The sequence below is a fragment of the Syngnathus leptorhynchus genome, chromosome 6 (genome assembly GCF_054491065.1).
Source record: "Syngnathus leptorhynchus isolate UIUO chromosome 6, UIUO_Slep, whole genome shotgun sequence".
Lineage (NCBI taxonomy): Eukaryota > Metazoa > Chordata > Actinopteri > Syngnathiformes > Syngnathidae > Syngnathus > Syngnathus leptorhynchus.
In genome coordinates this window covers 12,618,732-12,636,132 of record NC_141200.1, presented here as the reverse complement: position 1 = coordinate 12,636,132, position 17,401 = coordinate 12,618,732, and the positions used below count along the sequence as shown (strand labels likewise).

Here is a 17,401-nt window from a genome sequence, read left to right as displayed (position 1 = left end):
GTGGCTGTTCGTCCACGGTTGTCCAAATATGTCCTTCAATCGGCTGACCAGTCCAGGGTTTACTGCTCTTCTTACCTGGAGTCAACTTGGATAGGACCTAACATCAACAATTTTGTGAATGCGACTCCATGCAGTTAAAAACTAGAAAACCCAACAGAACGAATTGTGAGAAGAATTGTATTATTTTTAACGTTATGTAGCGAAAAGGATAACTTGAGTCTCCATATATGGATTTGATACAAATGAATCTGATTTTTTTTCCAATTATCACACAGACATAAACCACCACCATGAGTACCGACGCAGAAATGGCCCTTTATGGCAAAGCTGCCATCTACCTCCGTAAACCAGAGAAGGAGAGAATTGAGGCTCAGAGCAAACCATTCGATGCCAAATCAGCCTGCTATGTGGCCGATGTTAAAGAGCTGTACTTGAAGGGAACAATCCTCAAGAAAGAGGGTGGCAAAGTCACCGTCAAAGTTTTGGACACTGAAGAGGTCGGAATTTCTGTTCAATCCGTGTGCTACAAGCATGTGATCAGTTCTCACGGTGTCTTACGTCTTCTTCAAGGAGAGAACAGTTAAAGAAGATGATGTCACACCAATGAACCCTCCCAAGTTTGACAAAATTGAAGACATGGCCATGATGACGCATCTCAATGAAGCCTCTGTCCTGTATAACCTCAAAGAGCGTTATGCAGCATGGATGATCTACGTGAGACAATCTGCTTAATGAGTAGCATAACTATATTCGCAGTATACCTCGAAGACATACGCTAACGGTTTTATCTCTTTCAGACTTACTCTGGGTTGTTCTGCGCCACTGTGAACCCCTACAAGTGGCTCCCAGTGTACGATTCTGAAGTTGTCTCTGCGTATAGAGGCAAGAAGCGTATGGAGGCTCCACCTCACATCTTCTCCGTCTCTGACAATGCATATCAATTCATGCTCACTGGTATGTAGTAAGGTGAACATGTTCAAGTTCGGAATTACTGAGCTCTGATGTAGAAATAGATGGTTGATTTCATGCTTCTGTTTGAGCAGACAGGGAGAACCAGTCTGTCCTGATCACGTGAGTTATATTTTCATTTGAAAACTTAGACACTCCAGTAAACAAATGCTCAGAGGTTTGTCTCTAATCCCCAGTGGAGAATCTGGTGCTGGAAAGACTGTGAACACCAAGCGTGTCATTCAGTACTTTGCCACAATCTCAGTTGGTGGTGAGAAGAAAAAAGAGCAGAACAAGTATCAGGTATGTTTGTTCAGAAAAGAACAGCATTTATTTTTAGAAGTTCAGCTGAGTTGATTTGCTGAGATTAATTCTGAATTTGATGACAGGGGTCACTTGAGGATCAGATCATTGCCGCCAATCCACTTCTGGAAGCCTACGGTAATGCCAAAACTGTGAGGAATGACAACTCCTCTCGTTTTGTAAGTTTCGTGTAATTGCTACAGAATAATTATTTTTACATTTCAATAATCAAGGAATCTAATGAATATTGGTTTGTTCAAAACAGGGTAAATTCATCCGAATTCATTTTGGCACAACTGGCAAACTGGCTAGTGCTGATATTGAAACATGTAAGTGCACAAGTGCGCAAATGCTTGGACAGCAACAGAAGTGTGGGAGACTGATTCCTTCAAATAATTGCAGATCTGCTGGAGAAGTCCAGAGTGACATTCCAACTCCCTGACGAGAGAGGCTACCACATCTTCTACCAGATGATGACTAACCACAAACCAGAGCTGATTGGTATCGATTTGTCATTTCAGAGAACACATATTTGAATGCCCACTGGAACCATTTGCTAACCATTGGATTTTTTTTTTTTCCCAACAGAAACGTCACTCATCACGACCAACCCTTACGACTTCCCTATGTGCAGTCAGGGACAGATCACTGTGGCCAGCATTGATGACAAAGTTGAGCTGGAGGCCACAGATGTGAGTGATTATTTTTCAAATCATATCAATAATGTAAACGATCACCGACAGAACGTAACATCTTCCTGCGTAATTTTATTTTGTTGTTTGGAATCATAACCTTTGCATGAATACCATTTTTCCAAACAGAACGCCATTGATATTCTGGGCTTCACTGGTGAGGAGAAGATGAGCATCTACAAAATGACAGGTGCTGTCCTTCACCATGGTAACATGAAGTTCAAGCAGAAGCAGCGTGAGGAGCAGGCAGAGCCCGACGGCAACGAGGGTAGGTGGTAATGCTCAAAATCTAATTGAAAAAGTACAGGTGTTTTATCAGATTTATTCCACTGAACAAAGTACAGATTAACTCTATTGTACAAAACACTTTAGATGCTGACAAGGTTGCCTACCTGTTGGGTCTGAACTCCGCTGACATGCTGAAGGCTCTCTGCTATCCAAGAGTGAAAGTCGGAAATGAGTTTGTCACCAAGGGACAGACTGTACCTCAGGTAACATTAAAATACACAGCCTATACATGCTCATTTATTTTTTTCATGACTGGACATCTTGTTACACAGCTCTGATTAAAATTCGGACTCTCAATTTGTTTTTAGGTACTGAACTCAGTGACAGCCCTTGCCAAGTCCATCTATGAGAGAATGTTCTTGTGGATGGTCATCCGTATCAACCAGATGTTGGAAACCAAACAGTCTAGGCAGTTCTTCATTGGTGTCCTGGATATTGCTGGCTTTGAAATCTTTGACGTAAGCTTTATTCATGTAAAAAGGCAAATATAGTTTTAGGACAACGGTCCTTGGAGTAAAATGATTTGTCCTCACGCAGTACAACAGCATGGAGCAACTGTGCATCAACTTCACTAATGAGAAGTTACAACAGTTCTTCAACCACCACATGTTTGTGCTGGAACAAGAAGAGTACAAGAAGGAGGGTATTATTTGGGAGTTCATTGACTTTGGTATGGATCTGGCCGCCTGCATTGAGCTGATTGAAAAGGTATGCGTTTGACTCAGAGGCAGATCTGGTTCTTAACGTGACCCAAACCCAATGACCTAAAATATGCTTCTTTGTATTCCCTGAAGCCCATGGGTATCTTCTCCATTCTTGAAGAGGAGTGCATGTTCCCTAAGGCCACAGACGTATCATTCAAGAACAAGCTGTATGATCAGCATCTTGGCAAATGCAAAGCATTTGAGAAGCCGAAGCCTGCAAAGGGCAAGGCTGAGGCCCACTTCTCCTTGTTGCATTATGCTGGTACTGTGGATTACAACATCACCGGCTGGCTGGACAAGAACAAGGACCCACTGAATGAGTCTGTTTTGCAGCTCTACCAGAAGTCTTCAGTTAAACTCCTGGCTTACCTCTACCCACCTGCTACTGCTGAGGGTATGCTGATGAAACAGTGTTAAAATATTAAAATGACATGTATATGAATTAGTTCTCTAATGCTACAAACTATTACCCCCAAAATGGTGAATAGAAACTAGTGGCAAAAAGGGAGGCAAGAAGAAGGGTGGTTCTATGCAGACTGTATCTTCACAGTTTAGGGTAAGGTCTAGTTTGCAAAAGCAATTGTGTTTTTTCCACACGTTACATTGAATTAAAATTACATTAGATTAACACTGTTTTGTACTTTCAGGAGAACTTGGGTAAACTGATGACCAATTTGAGGAGCACCCATCCTCACTTTGTGCGTTGCCTGATTCCTAATGAGTCCAAGACTCCAGGTAAAGCATTCTGCAAACATCTTAGAATGTCAAATAAAGTTCTCATGTCTTGTGGGTATGATACCTTACTTCATCTGATTCCATATGTTAGTAATAAAATAACCACTGCAATGTTCTCTCTTTCCATAGGTCTGATGGAGAACTTCCTTGTCATCCACCAGCTTAGGTGCAATGGTGTACTTGAGGGCATCAGAATCTGCAGGAAAGGTTTCCCCAGCAGAATCCTCTATGGTGACTTCAAGCAGAGGTACGTATTATTTGAAATATTTTCTTATCAGCAATATGGGTCAATACTGATGGAATCAAACCACTTTTGCAATGAAAAGGTACAAAGTGCTGAATGCCAGCGTCATCCCAGAGGGCCAGTTCATTGACAACAAGAAGGCTGCTGAAAAGTTGCTCGGGTCAATTGATATTGACCACGACCAATACAGATTTGGTCACACCAAGGTAAAGATTGTTAATGTCACCCAAATAAACAGGTCAACATTATTCTAATGTATTATGTATGATTATAGCCACCCATATCAAATGTGTGCCTTTGTTTCTTGTTCAATGTGGCTAGGTGTTCTTCAAAGCAGGTCTTCTGGGTACTCTTGAGGAATTGAGAGATGAGAAGCTAGCAGCTCTTGTCACCATGACTCAAGCCCTCTGCCGTGGTTTCCTCATGAGGAAGGAGTTTGTGAAGATGATGGAGAGGAGGCATGTTATGAATTGTAAAAACACACTCAAGAAAAAAGAGGCACTGTGTATAACTGAAAATGTCCATCCATAGGGAAGCCATCTTTACCATTCAGTATAATGTGCGGTCATTCATGAATGTCAAGCATTGGCCATGGATGAAAGTTTACTACAAGATCAAACCTCTGCTCAAGAGTGCTGAAACAGAGAAAGAGCTGGCCCAGATGAAGGAAAACTATGAAAAGATGACCACTGATTTGGCTGCTGCTCTTGCCAAGAAGAAGGAACTTGAGGAGAAGATGGTGTCTCTTCTTCAGGAGAAAAATGATCTGCAATTGCAAGTTGCATCTGTGAGTATCAAACCACAGACAGATTTTGTTTGGAGCCAATGTTTTGTGTAATCACTTGTTTGTTCAATGTCAAACAGGAATCAGAAAATCTGTCTGATGCTGAGGAGAGATGTGAGGGTCTTATCAAGAGTAAGATCCAACTGGAAGCCAAACTCAAGGAGACCACTGAGAGGTTGGAGGATGAAGAGGAAATCAACGCTGAGCTTACCACAAAGAAGAGAAAACTAGAAGATGAATGCTCTGAGCTCAAGAAGGATATTGATGACCTGGAGCTTACCTTGGCTAAAGTAGAGAAGGAGAAACATGCCACTGAAAACAAGGTGTGCAATTATTCAGGCCCATATTATACAGATACAGTACAATATTTGTAATAATAGTAAATAATAATAATAATAATAATACTACAAGTAAAAAATAATGAGAAACAATACTAATAATTATATTTTATGAGTTCATAATATAAAACCATTAATACTACTACTACTACTACTACTAATAATAATAATAATAAATTTTGTTTCCATTTTAGGTGAAGAACCTGACTGAGGAGATGGCTTCTCAAGATGAGACCATTGCCAAGTTGACCAAGGAGAAAAAGGCCCTTCAGGAGGCTCATCAGCAGACACTTGATGACCTGCAGGCTGAGGAAGATAAGGTCAACACTCTGACCAAGGCCAAGACCAAGCTTGAGCAACAAGTGGATGATGTAAGTTCTGGTAAACCATTTATACTATCAAAAAAAAAAAAGACAAGAAAAAGATGCCATAATGACGAATTCACTTGACTCTGCAGCTTGAGGGTTCTCTGGAACAAGAGAAGAAGCTGCGTATGGACCTGGAGAGGGCTAAGAGGAAGCTTGAGGGTGACCTGAAACTGGCACAGGAATCCATCATGGACCTTGAGAATGACAAACAGCAGTCTGATGAGAAACTTAAAAAGTAAAATCTTTGTTCTCAATCTCATTTTATAGTATTGACAAATGCTTTCGAATCAATACATCTCTAAATCTGGATAATCTTCACAGGAAGGACTTTGAAACTAGTCAGCTTCTAAGCAAGATTGAGGATGAGCAGTCAATGGGTGCCCAGCTCCAGAAGAAGATCAAGGAACTTCAGGTAATATATCCTCAATGTTTTCAAAATGAACAAAATTTCAATGTCACGAAGAAGAATGGGTTTAAAAGTAACAACATCACCTCATTGTAGGCTCGTATTGAGGAACTGGAGGAGGAAATTGAAGCTGAACGTGCTGCTCGTGCCAAAGTTGAGAAACAAAGAGCTGATCTCTCCAGGGAACTTGAGGAGATCAGCGAGAGGCTTGAGGAGGCTGGAGGGGCCACTGCTGCTCAAATCGAGATGAACAAGAAGCGTGAAGCTGAGTTCCAGAAGCTGCGCCGTGATCTTGAGGAGTCCACCTTGCAGCATGAGGCCACTGCTGCTGCTCTGCGCAAGAAGCAGGCAGACAGTGTTGCTGAGTTGGGTGAGCAGATCGACAACCTCCAACGGGTCAAGCAGAAACTTGAGAAGGAAAAGAGCGAATACAAGATGGAGATTGATGATCTCTCCAGCAACATGGAAGCTGTTGCTAAAGCAAAGGTGAAGAAATGATGACACTTTAGCTCAGGGGTGTCAAGCTCATTTTTGTCGTGGGCTGCATTGTAGTTCTAGTTTTCTTCAGAAGGATATTATAACTGTCAACTAAAGTAAATGAATAAACGCCTATATTATACACAGTATAGGCGGCACAACTAAAGCGTTTTCAAATCAGAGACTAATAAAAATGTTTCAAATATTTGAAAAAGATTAAGTAATATCTAGCAATATCTTTATATCTATCTAGCAAAGTGAAGACAATTTACAATTTTAGTTGACACATGAATTCAATACCAATTTGTCTTCGCGGGCCTCACAGAATAATGTGGCAGGCCGTATCTGGCCCTAGGGTCTTTAGTTCGACAGTTTGCTTCAGCTGATGAGCAATATATTTATGTCAATATATAAATGAGTATGATTATAAAAACAAATACTTTAACAATATTTTCAAACTCCTAGGGAAATCTTGAAAAGATGTGTCGCACTCTTGAGGACCAACTTAGTGAACTGAAGACCAAGAGTGATGAGAATCTCCGTCAGCTCAATGACCAGAGTGCACAGAAAGCCCGTCTTCTGACAGAAAATGGTACGCATGCCACAATCAAACTAAACCGAGTGATGAACCCAACATACACTGACACTACGTGATGATGTTCAAACAAGGTGAATTTGGCCGTCAAATTGAGGAAAAGGAAGCTCTTGTCTCACAGCTGACCAGAGGTAAACAAGCCTTTACACAGCAGATTGAGGAACTGAAGAGACAGATTGAAGAGGAGGTCAAGGTGAGGAATATAGTAATCTCCAACAACAAATTTTGTTGCAAGATAGAAATGTGCTCATTGAATATATTTGCATCACCAGGCCAAGAATGCTCTTGCCCATGGACTGCAATCAGCCCGCCATGACTGTGATCTCCTGAGGGAACAGTTTGAGGAAGAGCAGGAGGCCAAGGCTGAGCTGCAGCGTGGAATGTCCAAGGCTAACTCCGAGGTGGCTCAGTGGAGAACTAAGTATGAAACTGATGCCATCCAGCGCACTGAGGAGCTCGAGGAAGCCAAGTGAGTGTGATTTCAAATGAAAAGAATCCCCTTGACAGCAGGTTTATCTTACCTGGCTAGTTTCCATTTCATTTGACATGCATAGATGGAATTTTTTTTTTTTTAATTCTTGCAGCAGCTAATGTTTCGGGGGCATCTTTAATTAGCCTTTATTTACCCGATAGGAATTACTGTCCTATGTAATTATGAGTTGCAGGATGAGGTCATTGCGGTCAAATTTACTCACTGAGAAACATTTCAAAACAGGAAAAAGTTGGCACAGCGCCTCCAGGAGGCTGAGGAACAGATTGAGGCTGTAAATTCCAAGTGTGCTTCTCTGGAGAAGACCAAACAGAGACTCCAGAGTGAAGTGGAAGACCTCATGATTGATGTGGAGCGAGCTAACGGGCTTGCTGCCAACCTTGACAAAAAGCAGAGGAACTTTGACAAGGTGCAATCGATAGTCCCAAAGTGCTCCCAAAACACAAACATGCATTGACCATTCCGTACTGTATGAACTGTTCGTCTAGGTGTTGGCAGAATGGAAGCAAAAGTTTGAGGAGGGTCAGGCAGAACTGGAGGGAGCTCAGAAGGAGGCTCGCTCTCTTGGCACTGAGCTGTTCAAGATGAAGAACTCTTATGAGGAATCTTTGGATCAGCTGGAGACCATGAAGCGTGAAAACAAGAATCTTCAACGTGAGTTTTCCACAGAAATTGAAAACTCATCATGTACATTCGACATGCAAACGGAAATCCCTTTTCTTGATTTGAAACTCTCTTCATCATTTTGTAGAGGAGATCTCCGATCTGACTGAACAGATCGGAGAGACTGGAAAGAATATCCATGAGCTTGAGAAGGCCAAGAAACAAGTGGAGACAGAGAAGTCTGAAATTCAGACAGCGCTCGAAGAGGCTGAGGTGATTTAGATGAATGCATTGGGAGAAAATCTGAGTGCAAATATCTAAACGTTACTCTCCATGACGTAGGGAACTCTGGAACACGAGGAGTCAAAGATCCTGCGTGTCCAGTTGGAGCTCAACCAGATTAAAGGAGAAGTGGACAGGAAGCTGGCAGAGAAAGATGAGGAGATGGAGCAGCTCAAGAGGAATAGCCAGAGGGTGATTGACTCCATGCAGAGCACTTTGGATTCTGAGGTCAGGAGCAGAAATGATGCCCTGAGAATCAAAAAGAAGATGGAGGGTGACTTGAATGAGATGGAGATTCAGCTGAGCCACGCAAATCGTCAGGCTACTGAGTCTCAGAAGCAGCTGAGGATTGTGCAGACACAGTTGAAGGTATTTCAATGCGATGAGCTACAACCAGCGCCGCCGCCACCACGCTTCCTTCCTGTTGCTATTTAGCCACTTAAATGCGTGGATTCTCACCAGGATGCACAACTGCACCTGGATGATGCTATCAGAGCACAGGATGACCTCAAGGAACAAGCTGGAATGGTGGACCGCAGGAACGGCCTCATGGTGTCTGAAATCGAGGAACTTAGGGCTGCTCTGGAACAAACTGAGAGAGGCCGTAAGATTGCTGAGCAGGAACTGGTGGATGCCAGTGAACGTGTCGGACTCCTGCACTCTCAGGTAAATAATGCGACCTTTGAAAATGATTCAACACTAGTGTTGACCAATGGAGTAACAATTATCTTCATATCCCAGAACACGAGCCTTCTGAACACGAAGAAGAAGCTGGAGTCTGACCTTGTCACAATCCAGAGTGAAGTAGATGACACGGTTCAGGAAGCCAGAAATGCAGAGGAGAAAGCCAAAAAGGCCATTACTGATGTATGTTTGCCCCTTTTTGTGTCATACTTAATGGATTAGAAAGAATTTTCAAATTAAATTCTTGTCATTTCTAGGCTGCAATGATGGCTGAGGAGCTGAAGAAGGAACAGGACACCAGCGCGCATCTGGAGAGGATGAAGAAGAACCTGGAGGTTGCTGTCAAGGATTTGCAGCATCGCCTAGATGAGGCTGAGAACTTGGCTATGAAAGGTGGCAAGAAGCAGCTTCAGAAACTTGAGTCTAGGGTAAGACTGCAAAGTCAACAGATTCAAAGCAAGTAAAATGTACAGCTACTACATTTGAAAAAATACAAAACAATCCCCAGGTCCGTGAGCTTGAGTCAGAGGTTGAGTCAGAACAGAGACGTGGAGCCGATGCTGTTAAAGGTGTCCGCAAATATGAGAGGAGGGTGAAGGAGCTCACTTACCAGGTGAATAAACTGTAAACTGGATGTCACTGAAAATAACCGAACATGCAATGTTTTCAAACTGGCAGATGTGATTTTTCTTTTACAGACTGAAGAGGACAAGAAAAACGTTGCAAGACTCCAGGATCTGGTTGATAAATTACAGCTCAAGGTGAAGGCCTACAAGAGGCAGGCCGAGGAAGCGGTAAGCATGGATAAGAAAATGACCATGGGCAATGTCTATAATGGTAATTCATTGGAGCTAAAAACTTTCATTTCCAACGTATTTTTTCCGTCTGACTTTCCAGGAGGAGCAGGCCAATGTTCACTTGTCCAAGTGCAGGAAGGTCCAGCATGAGCTGGAGGAGGCTGAGGAGCGTGCGGACATTGCAGAGTCTCAGGTCAACAAACTAAGAGCCAAAAGCCGTGACTCTGGCAAGGTAAGTACGGACAATTCACATGACTAGACAAGGTTCTGCATTGTGTCTTATGCCACACAAAATTCTTTTTTCACACTAAGAACTGTATTTTCTTACAGGGGAAGGATACAGCTGAATAAAGTTGATTCTACAGTGGGCTGTTTCAACTCATATAATATGATGTGAAATATACCACAATAAAACTATTTTGAAATAATGAATATATTTAAGGTCATTTTGTTGTTGTCTGACAATCAGGGATGGCGCTACACCAGGTAAAGGTTTCAAAACCAAATCTGTGTTAATCCAATTGTTGTCCCTTTCAAAGATGGACAGGAAAGCATCATATCAGCTTTGATGATAGTAGCCTCCCAAAACAATGCAGTAAATGTGTAAATAAAAAGCAATGCACAAAATATAATTCACAAACAAGTCATTTTATTCAAAAGAAGCCTACTGTTTGTTGAACCCATTGTTCGGCAACAGTATGACATGATCTGTGCATCAGATTACAAGCATCCAAGTTTTCCAAAAACTGTCAGCAAGGTGTTTTACTCAAATGTTTTTGTAAGAATAACAATTTCAACAATGGTATATTGATTTGTTAAGGCAGTAGCAAAAAAATATCAAACCACTAGAGGTTGACAAAGGCTTGTTCCAAAACAATACAGGGACTGTCATGTAGTCCTACAATGAAATAATACCCCTAAAATATTAGTGAGTTGTCAGTGTCAGATTTTCTTGGATGTCAGGAAAAACAGAATGTGTTAAAATTATTTTGTTGTCAATTACATTTTTGAAAAGCACTACCCACTTCATTTAAGAAGTAAATCAGGCATCCGGGAGGTGTAGATAAAGGTCTTGAGACAAAACTTAGATGAGTAGAGAATGCCACTTGGCTATGGGCTGACGGATGGAGCGGAGCATAAGACCCAAGTGTTCATTTTCTGAATTATTGTCCTTCTTCACAGTCAACTGTCCTAAAAGGTACTTGGATGGTTTCCTACTTGACTGAGTCTCAAAAACAGAGACCAAAATTTTAACCTGTTGCACGGGAAGTTTTGGCAAGGAGAAAACAAGAACTTCATTAAAGACAGTCATTGTGTCACGGGTCACTGCAGAGGTTTTCTGGTACTTCAACTTGCACTGGTTGCACTGCACGCTGACCCTGGCATAGAGGACTTTACAACACAAACATTGTGCATTAGAAACATCATTGTGTTTTATTCTATGCTGTGTTTTTTAAAGCCAATGGCTACATTTCTGTGCATGTTTACGTATTTGGTTGTTACCTGCATCCAAGTGTTGCTCCTTATGGACTGTTCGAACTTTTAGCACTCCGACCTCAATCCTTTGAGAAGTTGGGAGGAACCTCAGTGACAAAAGAACTTCTCCTACAAGATCCTGCAAATGGTCAGAATAAATTCTGTTTAATCGAAGTCATCACGCATCTGCCACAATTTAAAATCATTCTAATTTAACCACAGCTAAAATTCACGTGCCTTAATGGTATTGATCTATCTTTGACCATGAACTCTTTATCAAATTATTCATTATTCCTTCCAAATTGTTGAAGCCCTCAGTTAAACCTGAAATAAAACAGTGGCAAGCTTCTTCATACGGTGTTCTTGTAGTGATGAGCAGTATTGCGTTTGTGCCAACAATACATTTTGAGATTGTGGCCAACATGTTCCACCTTGGTTTCATTAGAACAAAATCTCCCAAACACACCCTATAAATAATTTTAACATGTTTTAGACTAGGCGGCTCGGTTTTTGCCTCACAGTTAGGAGAGTGCGGGTTCAATTCCACCTCCGGCCCTCCCTGTGTGGAGTTTGCATGTTCTCCCCGTGTCCACGTGGGTTTTCTCCGGGCACTCCGGTTTCCTCCCACATCCCAAAAACATGCTTGGTAGGCCGATGGAAGAGTGCGAGTGCGGATGGTTGTTCGTCTCTGTGTGCCCTGCGATTGGCTGGCAACCAGTTCAGGGTGTCCCCCGCCTACTGCTCGATGACGGCTGGGATAGGCTCCAGCACGCCCGCGACCCTCGTGGGGACGAAGCGGTTCAGAAAATGGATGGATGGATGGATGTTTTAGACTTTCTCTGTTTTTCTTCTCATCCCTTGTAAGTTATTTATCCATGGTATCTTTTAAGGAGATTTGTTCAATGCACTTAATTTCTTCACTGTGCATGTTTATTGATAGACTGTACAAGTATGACCATTCTACCTGTATCTTTCAAGTGGGGCTCATTTTTACCTTCTGTGGAGTGTTGAGCTTTCCTTTTAGCTCCAGAGGGTAGCAGATATTGAGTTGTTTCAGAGGGGTCCTCACCTCTCCCAATGCTGTGTGTCTGGAGAATTTATCAAAGTCTCTCACCTAACACACACAAACACAAACGAGGGTCATATTGACGGTTTGTCAGACTTCTTATAGAATTGACTTGAATAATAAGCATAGTCATACGTATAAAAGTTAAGACTTTTAGATTGTTTTCTTTACTTTATACATATCATTTTGACACACTGGCAATGTGAAATATATTTGAACGTTACAGAACCTCCATTCGGAGGTCCATGTGATTCAGCTCTTTTTCGTCACGCAGAATACAGGTGAACTGGTCTCCGAACAGTGGGTTACAGGTGCCTTTGACAATGCGAGTCCGCCAGTCTTGCAGCACCGTGCACAGGGCAAGTGGTGTTCCTTCATCCTAAAAATATCAGAGCAGAAAGATACCAAAGCAATAGGAGGAGATTACTGTAAAATACATCTCACACACAGGGCTGCATCAGTGCATGGGTATCTTTTAGCTAAAAAAAAAAGAGTGATACAAGAAAATGGCATACGATTGTAGGAGATTGAATTAAGAAGTGAAAAAAAATCTGGAATCTTTAGATTTAAATTTCTTGAAAATTGATTTGGTGAAACTATACAATTGAAAGTGGTCTAAATAAATAAATAAATAAATAAATAAATAAATAAATACATAGATAGATAGATAGATAGATAAATAAATAAATAAATAAATAAATAAATAAATAAATAAAGCATAGTACTGTATGTACCACTTCATCAATGTACGGCCTCTTCGTCTTGGATCCAGTCCATAAAAGCTTTAGTTGGACAAACAGCTGGAGGCTGCTGGTTTGTCTTTGCTGCTGAATCCCCTCCACCTCCAAGATAGTAACCACAAGCTGGTTCTGCTGTGCATCATAATACACAGAATAGTGGAGCCATCCTTGAATCTTCTGTAGGTGGTAGATAGTGAGACAGTGTTAAAGAAGAAATTCAAGGCTGACTTTAAATAAATGCAGTGATCAACCAAGTGTCTGAAAATGAAAATGCAGTAGCATGTGCAAAAAATAAAGTTCTAAAATTCATATTCAAACGTTGGTGTACGAGCCATTAAATAGTGATACTTTTGATATTTTTTAAACGTGTGCACTGTTGGACATGATAACCTTCATGACAGCTTTTCCATACAAAGGAATAAACCCATCAAGTCTAAAGCGATCTAGTGAGATGAGATACTAAGATGTACAAAAAGATTGATACAGACTTTATCCTCTCCTGCTTCCTCTGTGGATTCCAAGATGTCAATATCAACATCCTCGATCTGCAAAATTTCCACATACATTGAAATTCCATTTTTGACATGTTCCAACAGTCCTTTGGACAAATCCAGAATTCTTAAAAATATTCCTGTTCACATAAAATGGTGACTGTTGCATGAACTGCCCCTGGCTACTCTTTCTAAATAGACACACAAAATATTTACAAAGTACATTCTCTTTTCATCAGTCCATTTATATAGTACATGTTCTAGTTTGCGTTTACATGGGTGCCTGAGGATGGTAATGCACCGGCGGCCAGCTAGTTACATCCATACACAAAACAAATTTCAGAACGATTTTCTTCAAAAATAGGAAAATATTCTTGACACTTGGCACTCCAAATTACCCACAATGGACTTGGAAAAGTTAAATATAGATCACAGTGTATTGTGAGCAAGAAAACATGGCCCAAGTGCAAATTACAGCACTTGAATAATGAATTTATTTTTATTTAATGGACTGAAGTCACACCTATTATGCAATGAGGAGAAAAGTAGTGAGCAGGCTGTCTTAGTTGTCTTAACAGCCAAACCTTTTTTTTTTTTCAATGATTAGCATCAGTTAGACCAGGGGTCAGGAACCTTTTTGGCGGACAGAGCCATACATGCCCATTTTTTACAAATAATTTCCCGTGAGACCATACCATTTAAAAAAAAACGATACAATTAAATGCATATATTTTAATTAAGACCAACAATTTTTTGAGTGTACTAATGTATTCTTTTTAATAACGTCACCAAAAGAGCCATATCTGGCTTGCGAGCCATAGGTTCCCAACGCCTGAGTTAGACACTACATACTTGCTGTTCAGTATCCGTAGATTCACATTTTCGCAGATTTTTTTTCTCACTCAATATAGACCGTAAAAATCCATTGTAAAAAGATCATCTCAAATGAAATTTTTTATTTTTTTTATTTTTTTGTCACGAATGCTCACCTTGATAGTTGGAATTCCTCTGTACTGTCCTGTTATTTCAGATACGTCATCTGTGTAAAGCAAATCACCATTCACTACAATATAGACCAGGTTTTAAAATAAAAAAATCATGAAATGTTTATTTCTAATTTAATCCTTCCTCACCTGCTTGAGGTAGAGGGCGTGTGACAGACGGACGTTTGAAACATTTAAAGGCCTGCCATGCCAAGATACCAAGTGCCACCAGAAGAAGAGCAACCGACAAGCCCAGGACGCTGTATTTGACTGCATCAGAGAAGGGAAAACTCAACGCTGCAGCAGACGGCAGAAACCTCTCAGAGGAAAAATAGCCTGATGGAAGAACCATCATTTTCTTCCTCCATGTGGGCTAAAGACCAGTAAAACAAAAGATTATTTGACAAGGACTTTTTCGAGCAAATCTTTTAGAACAATGAACCATTTTTGACAACCAACTTTTAAAAATGTCAACTGTTGTTACTAGAAATGCAAATGATCAAATTGACAGATATGGAATATTCTCTGATCTGGAAAATGCATTTATTTTCAATTCTATATTACACATTGTTTTTTATTTTCACTTTTATTTATTTTTATTTGGGCCTTTCTGGTCCTCCATAATAGTTTACCCTGAAATAACTGGAACAGTTAGGGGTTAGTAGGGTTAGTTACCATAATTTCTGTACTATGAGCAATAATTTGAAGAAAATCCTGTTTCGTTCATATATAAACCGCACCGGACTATAAGCCACAGGTGTTTTAAATGAAATGTCCTTCATATTTCTACGGCCTGTATCACCAAAACAAATCCTCTTACAATATCATAAGAATAATGAAAAATCCATAGATCAACTGCACTGGACTAAGACATGGTTCAAAGCTAGTGCAAAACATAGCAGTTTATAGTCTGGAAATTACGGTAATTTGATATCTCAACATTTCGCAAGGTTTTGTAAACAAACTGTGATTTACCCTATTGGGGTAATTTTAGTGTTGAATTAGACTTGAATAATGAAGTATATGAAGGTAGTCAGTTTCATTTATGTTTGATATACTGTTATTTTTACCATTGTGTTATCATATAGTATGAGCTATTATTAGAAAAACCTGCTGCTTTTAATAGATTTGCAAGAATTCCCCATCTTCTTCCCTTGACCAAACACCAAGCAAATGATCACATTCATGCCTTTAGTGCCTATGAGTTTTCAATGAGCAGTTTCTTGGAATGTGTGAGACCCTACAGAAAACCCACATAGTGTGAGACCCTACAGAAAACCCACATAAGCACACAAAGAACATGCAAACTTCACACAGGATGACCTGATCTGAGATTTGATCACTTAACTATACTAACCACTAGTTCTACTGTGCTGCTATACAGTGCACATATTTAATTGCTTATTTATATCTGGCAGTCACCAAACTACTTGAAATCTAGCATACTGTACTGTGGTATACAAGAACCTTTCCTTATTATTCCCTATTTTTTGTGGATATTCTGCCTTAGGAATTTGGCATTCTTTTTGATGAGTTTAAGAATTTAAGTAAATACTGCGTTATTCCTTTCCCAAATGAGGCTGACAATTGTTTACTTTCAATAAGAAGCAAATGAAAGAATTAAAACATAAAAGGTAGAAAACAAACAAACAAAATTTGTAACTCCTTTAATGACCCAAACATTTGTTAAACCTTATAAATTTTTTGCACCTGGTCAACAGAAATATTAATCTCTGTATTGTTACTGTACACTTTTATGCTGTATGGAGTCAAGTGGATGGAAACATAGCTGAATAAAAAAAAAAACATACAAAAAACATAAACAAACACTTACTTTTGTCACTGGATATCAAAAGAATTTTCGAGATATAGCTGCTTCACCCCTTTTGGCTGTCAATATACTGTAATTCTTTTTGAACGGTTTAGGCTTTTTTTTATACTTAAAAAAAAAGAAGGCAGCTAACTTATTGACACTCCTTCCTCGTTCTTTGAGAAGGCACACTCCCTCGCTCCGAGCTCTTCAAATGCATACTCACACAAACAAATGACAGGAAGAGTTCTCATACACACTTCTGGGCAAACTAGTTAGTTGAGATCCTGTTGATAATTTAAGAAGCTAAACATAGCCTGATTGCCAAACTTTTCTTTCTCTGAAAGGTTACTTTACCATCTCACCTTTGTTTACACATTTGCAAAGGACTTGAAGGCCATTTATTAACTCCTTTAATTTGGTTTAGCAATGAACCAAAAAGACACTAGTGTAAATACAGTACTGTGAAAAAGTGCTTGAACCCTTCCTGATTTTTTATTTGTTTGCATTTTTGTCATACTTTCCAATCATAAAAGAAATTTGATTCGTCAAACACAACACAAGTAAAAACAGTGCAGTTTTGTAAGGAATGTTTTTATTATTAAGGAAAGGGGGAAAAAAAAACACGTGGCCCTGAGTGAAATGCGGATTGCCCCCTAAACCTAAGAACTGCTGAAGTATTAATTACGATGAGCCTGTAACTCCTGTGAACAGGAAACTCAGACAGGCAGATAAGATCAGATTTTTAGCACATCAATATTGATGCATCTCAAACACACGAATCTGTTTTGACTGTCTGCTTCATCACTCTACACAACACAAGATGTTAATTGAAGCACGGAGCGGTAAAGAATGGAGAACTTTGAAGAAAATGAAACAGCAGTCCCTGGAAAGAGGAGGAAACATTGCAGGCAGCATAAAAGTGGAGCTCAAGGGTACATTCCAAACATTTTTTTTTATGAAAGTATGTGTGGCCGCTGTCGCAAATATGACATCGAACACTTTGCATGCTGGACGACGTTCCAACGTCATTGCTACAACAACCTGTCGGATAGGTGAACAGAGTCGAATCCAATTTGTTTACTAACTCGTAGAGA

The 17,401-nt window shown here is 40.2% G+C and overlaps 2 protein-coding genes across 2 annotated transcripts; one reads left to right on the top strand and one right to left on the bottom strand.

Moving 5' to 3' along the window:
• Positions 1 to 290: 290 nt before the first annotated feature.
• LOC147056038 (myosin heavy chain, fast skeletal muscle-like) lies at positions 291 to 10,135 on the top strand. The gene is made up of 39 exons (XM_085913467.1): positions 291 to 509; positions 574 to 714; positions 798 to 954; positions 1,044 to 1,071; positions 1,146 to 1,251; positions 1,338 to 1,430; positions 1,517 to 1,580; positions 1,654 to 1,752; positions 1,840 to 1,943; positions 2,073 to 2,211; positions 2,316 to 2,434; positions 2,540 to 2,689; positions 2,769 to 2,939; positions 3,026 to 3,329; positions 3,424 to 3,491; positions 3,583 to 3,670; positions 3,800 to 3,917; positions 3,997 to 4,120; positions 4,236 to 4,372; positions 4,446 to 4,701; positions 4,779 to 5,006; positions 5,321 to 5,407; positions 5,494 to 5,639; positions 5,726 to 5,816; positions 5,907 to 6,296; positions 6,753 to 6,879; positions 6,957 to 7,075; positions 7,155 to 7,351; positions 7,598 to 7,781; positions 7,861 to 8,026; positions 8,124 to 8,248; positions 8,318 to 8,626; positions 8,720 to 8,923; positions 8,999 to 9,124; positions 9,199 to 9,369; positions 9,450 to 9,554; positions 9,640 to 9,735; positions 9,839 to 9,970; positions 10,069 to 10,135. The coding sequence occupies exons 1-39, from the start codon at positions 291 to 293 to the stop codon at positions 10,087 to 10,089; spliced, it is 5,709 nt and encodes a 1,902-aa protein (XP_085769593.1). The 3' UTR covers positions 10,090 to 10,135.
• A 232-nt stretch (positions 10,136 to 10,367) lies between these two features.
• syt19 (synaptotagmin XIX) lies at positions 10,368 to 16,519 on the bottom strand. Its single transcript, XM_085915419.1, has 9 exons — positions 16,329 to 16,519; positions 14,645 to 14,867; positions 14,501 to 14,550; positions 13,509 to 13,565; positions 13,015 to 13,197; positions 12,510 to 12,659; positions 12,209 to 12,328; positions 11,242 to 11,353; positions 10,368 to 11,130 (listed from the first exon to the last, which is right to left on the bottom strand). The coding sequence occupies exons 2-9, from the start codon at positions 14,847 to 14,849 to the stop codon at positions 10,823 to 10,825; spliced, it is 1,185 nt and encodes a 394-aa protein (XP_085771545.1). The 5' UTR covers positions 14,850 to 14,867; positions 16,329 to 16,519; the 3' UTR covers positions 10,368 to 10,822.
• Between the last annotated feature and the right edge of the window lie 882 nt (positions 16,520 to 17,401).

Coding starts and splice junctions, on each gene's coding strand:
- syt19 (XM_085915419.1), bottom strand. CDS start 14,849: ATGATGGTTCTTCCATCAGGCTATTTTTCCTCTGAGAGGTTTCTGCCG. Junction 12,660..13,014: donor GGCCGTACATTGATGAAGTG/GTACATACAGTA, acceptor TGATATTTTTAG/GATGAAGGAACACCACTTGC. Junction 12,329..12,509: donor ACATGGACCTCCGAATGGAG/GTTCTGTAACGT, acceptor TGTGTGTGTTAG/GTGAGAGACTTTGATAAATT.
- LOC147056038 (XM_085913467.1), top strand. CDS start 291: ATGAGTACCGACGCAGAAATGGCCCTTTATGGCAAAGCTGCCATCTAC. Junction 3,671..3,799: donor TAATGAGTCCAAGACTCCAG/GTAAAGCATTCT, acceptor CTCTTTCCATAG/GTCTGATGGAGAACTTCCTT. Junction 8,249..8,317: donor CAGCGCTCGAAGAGGCTGAG/GTGATTTAGATG, acceptor TCCATGACGTAG/GGAACTCTGGAACACGAGGA.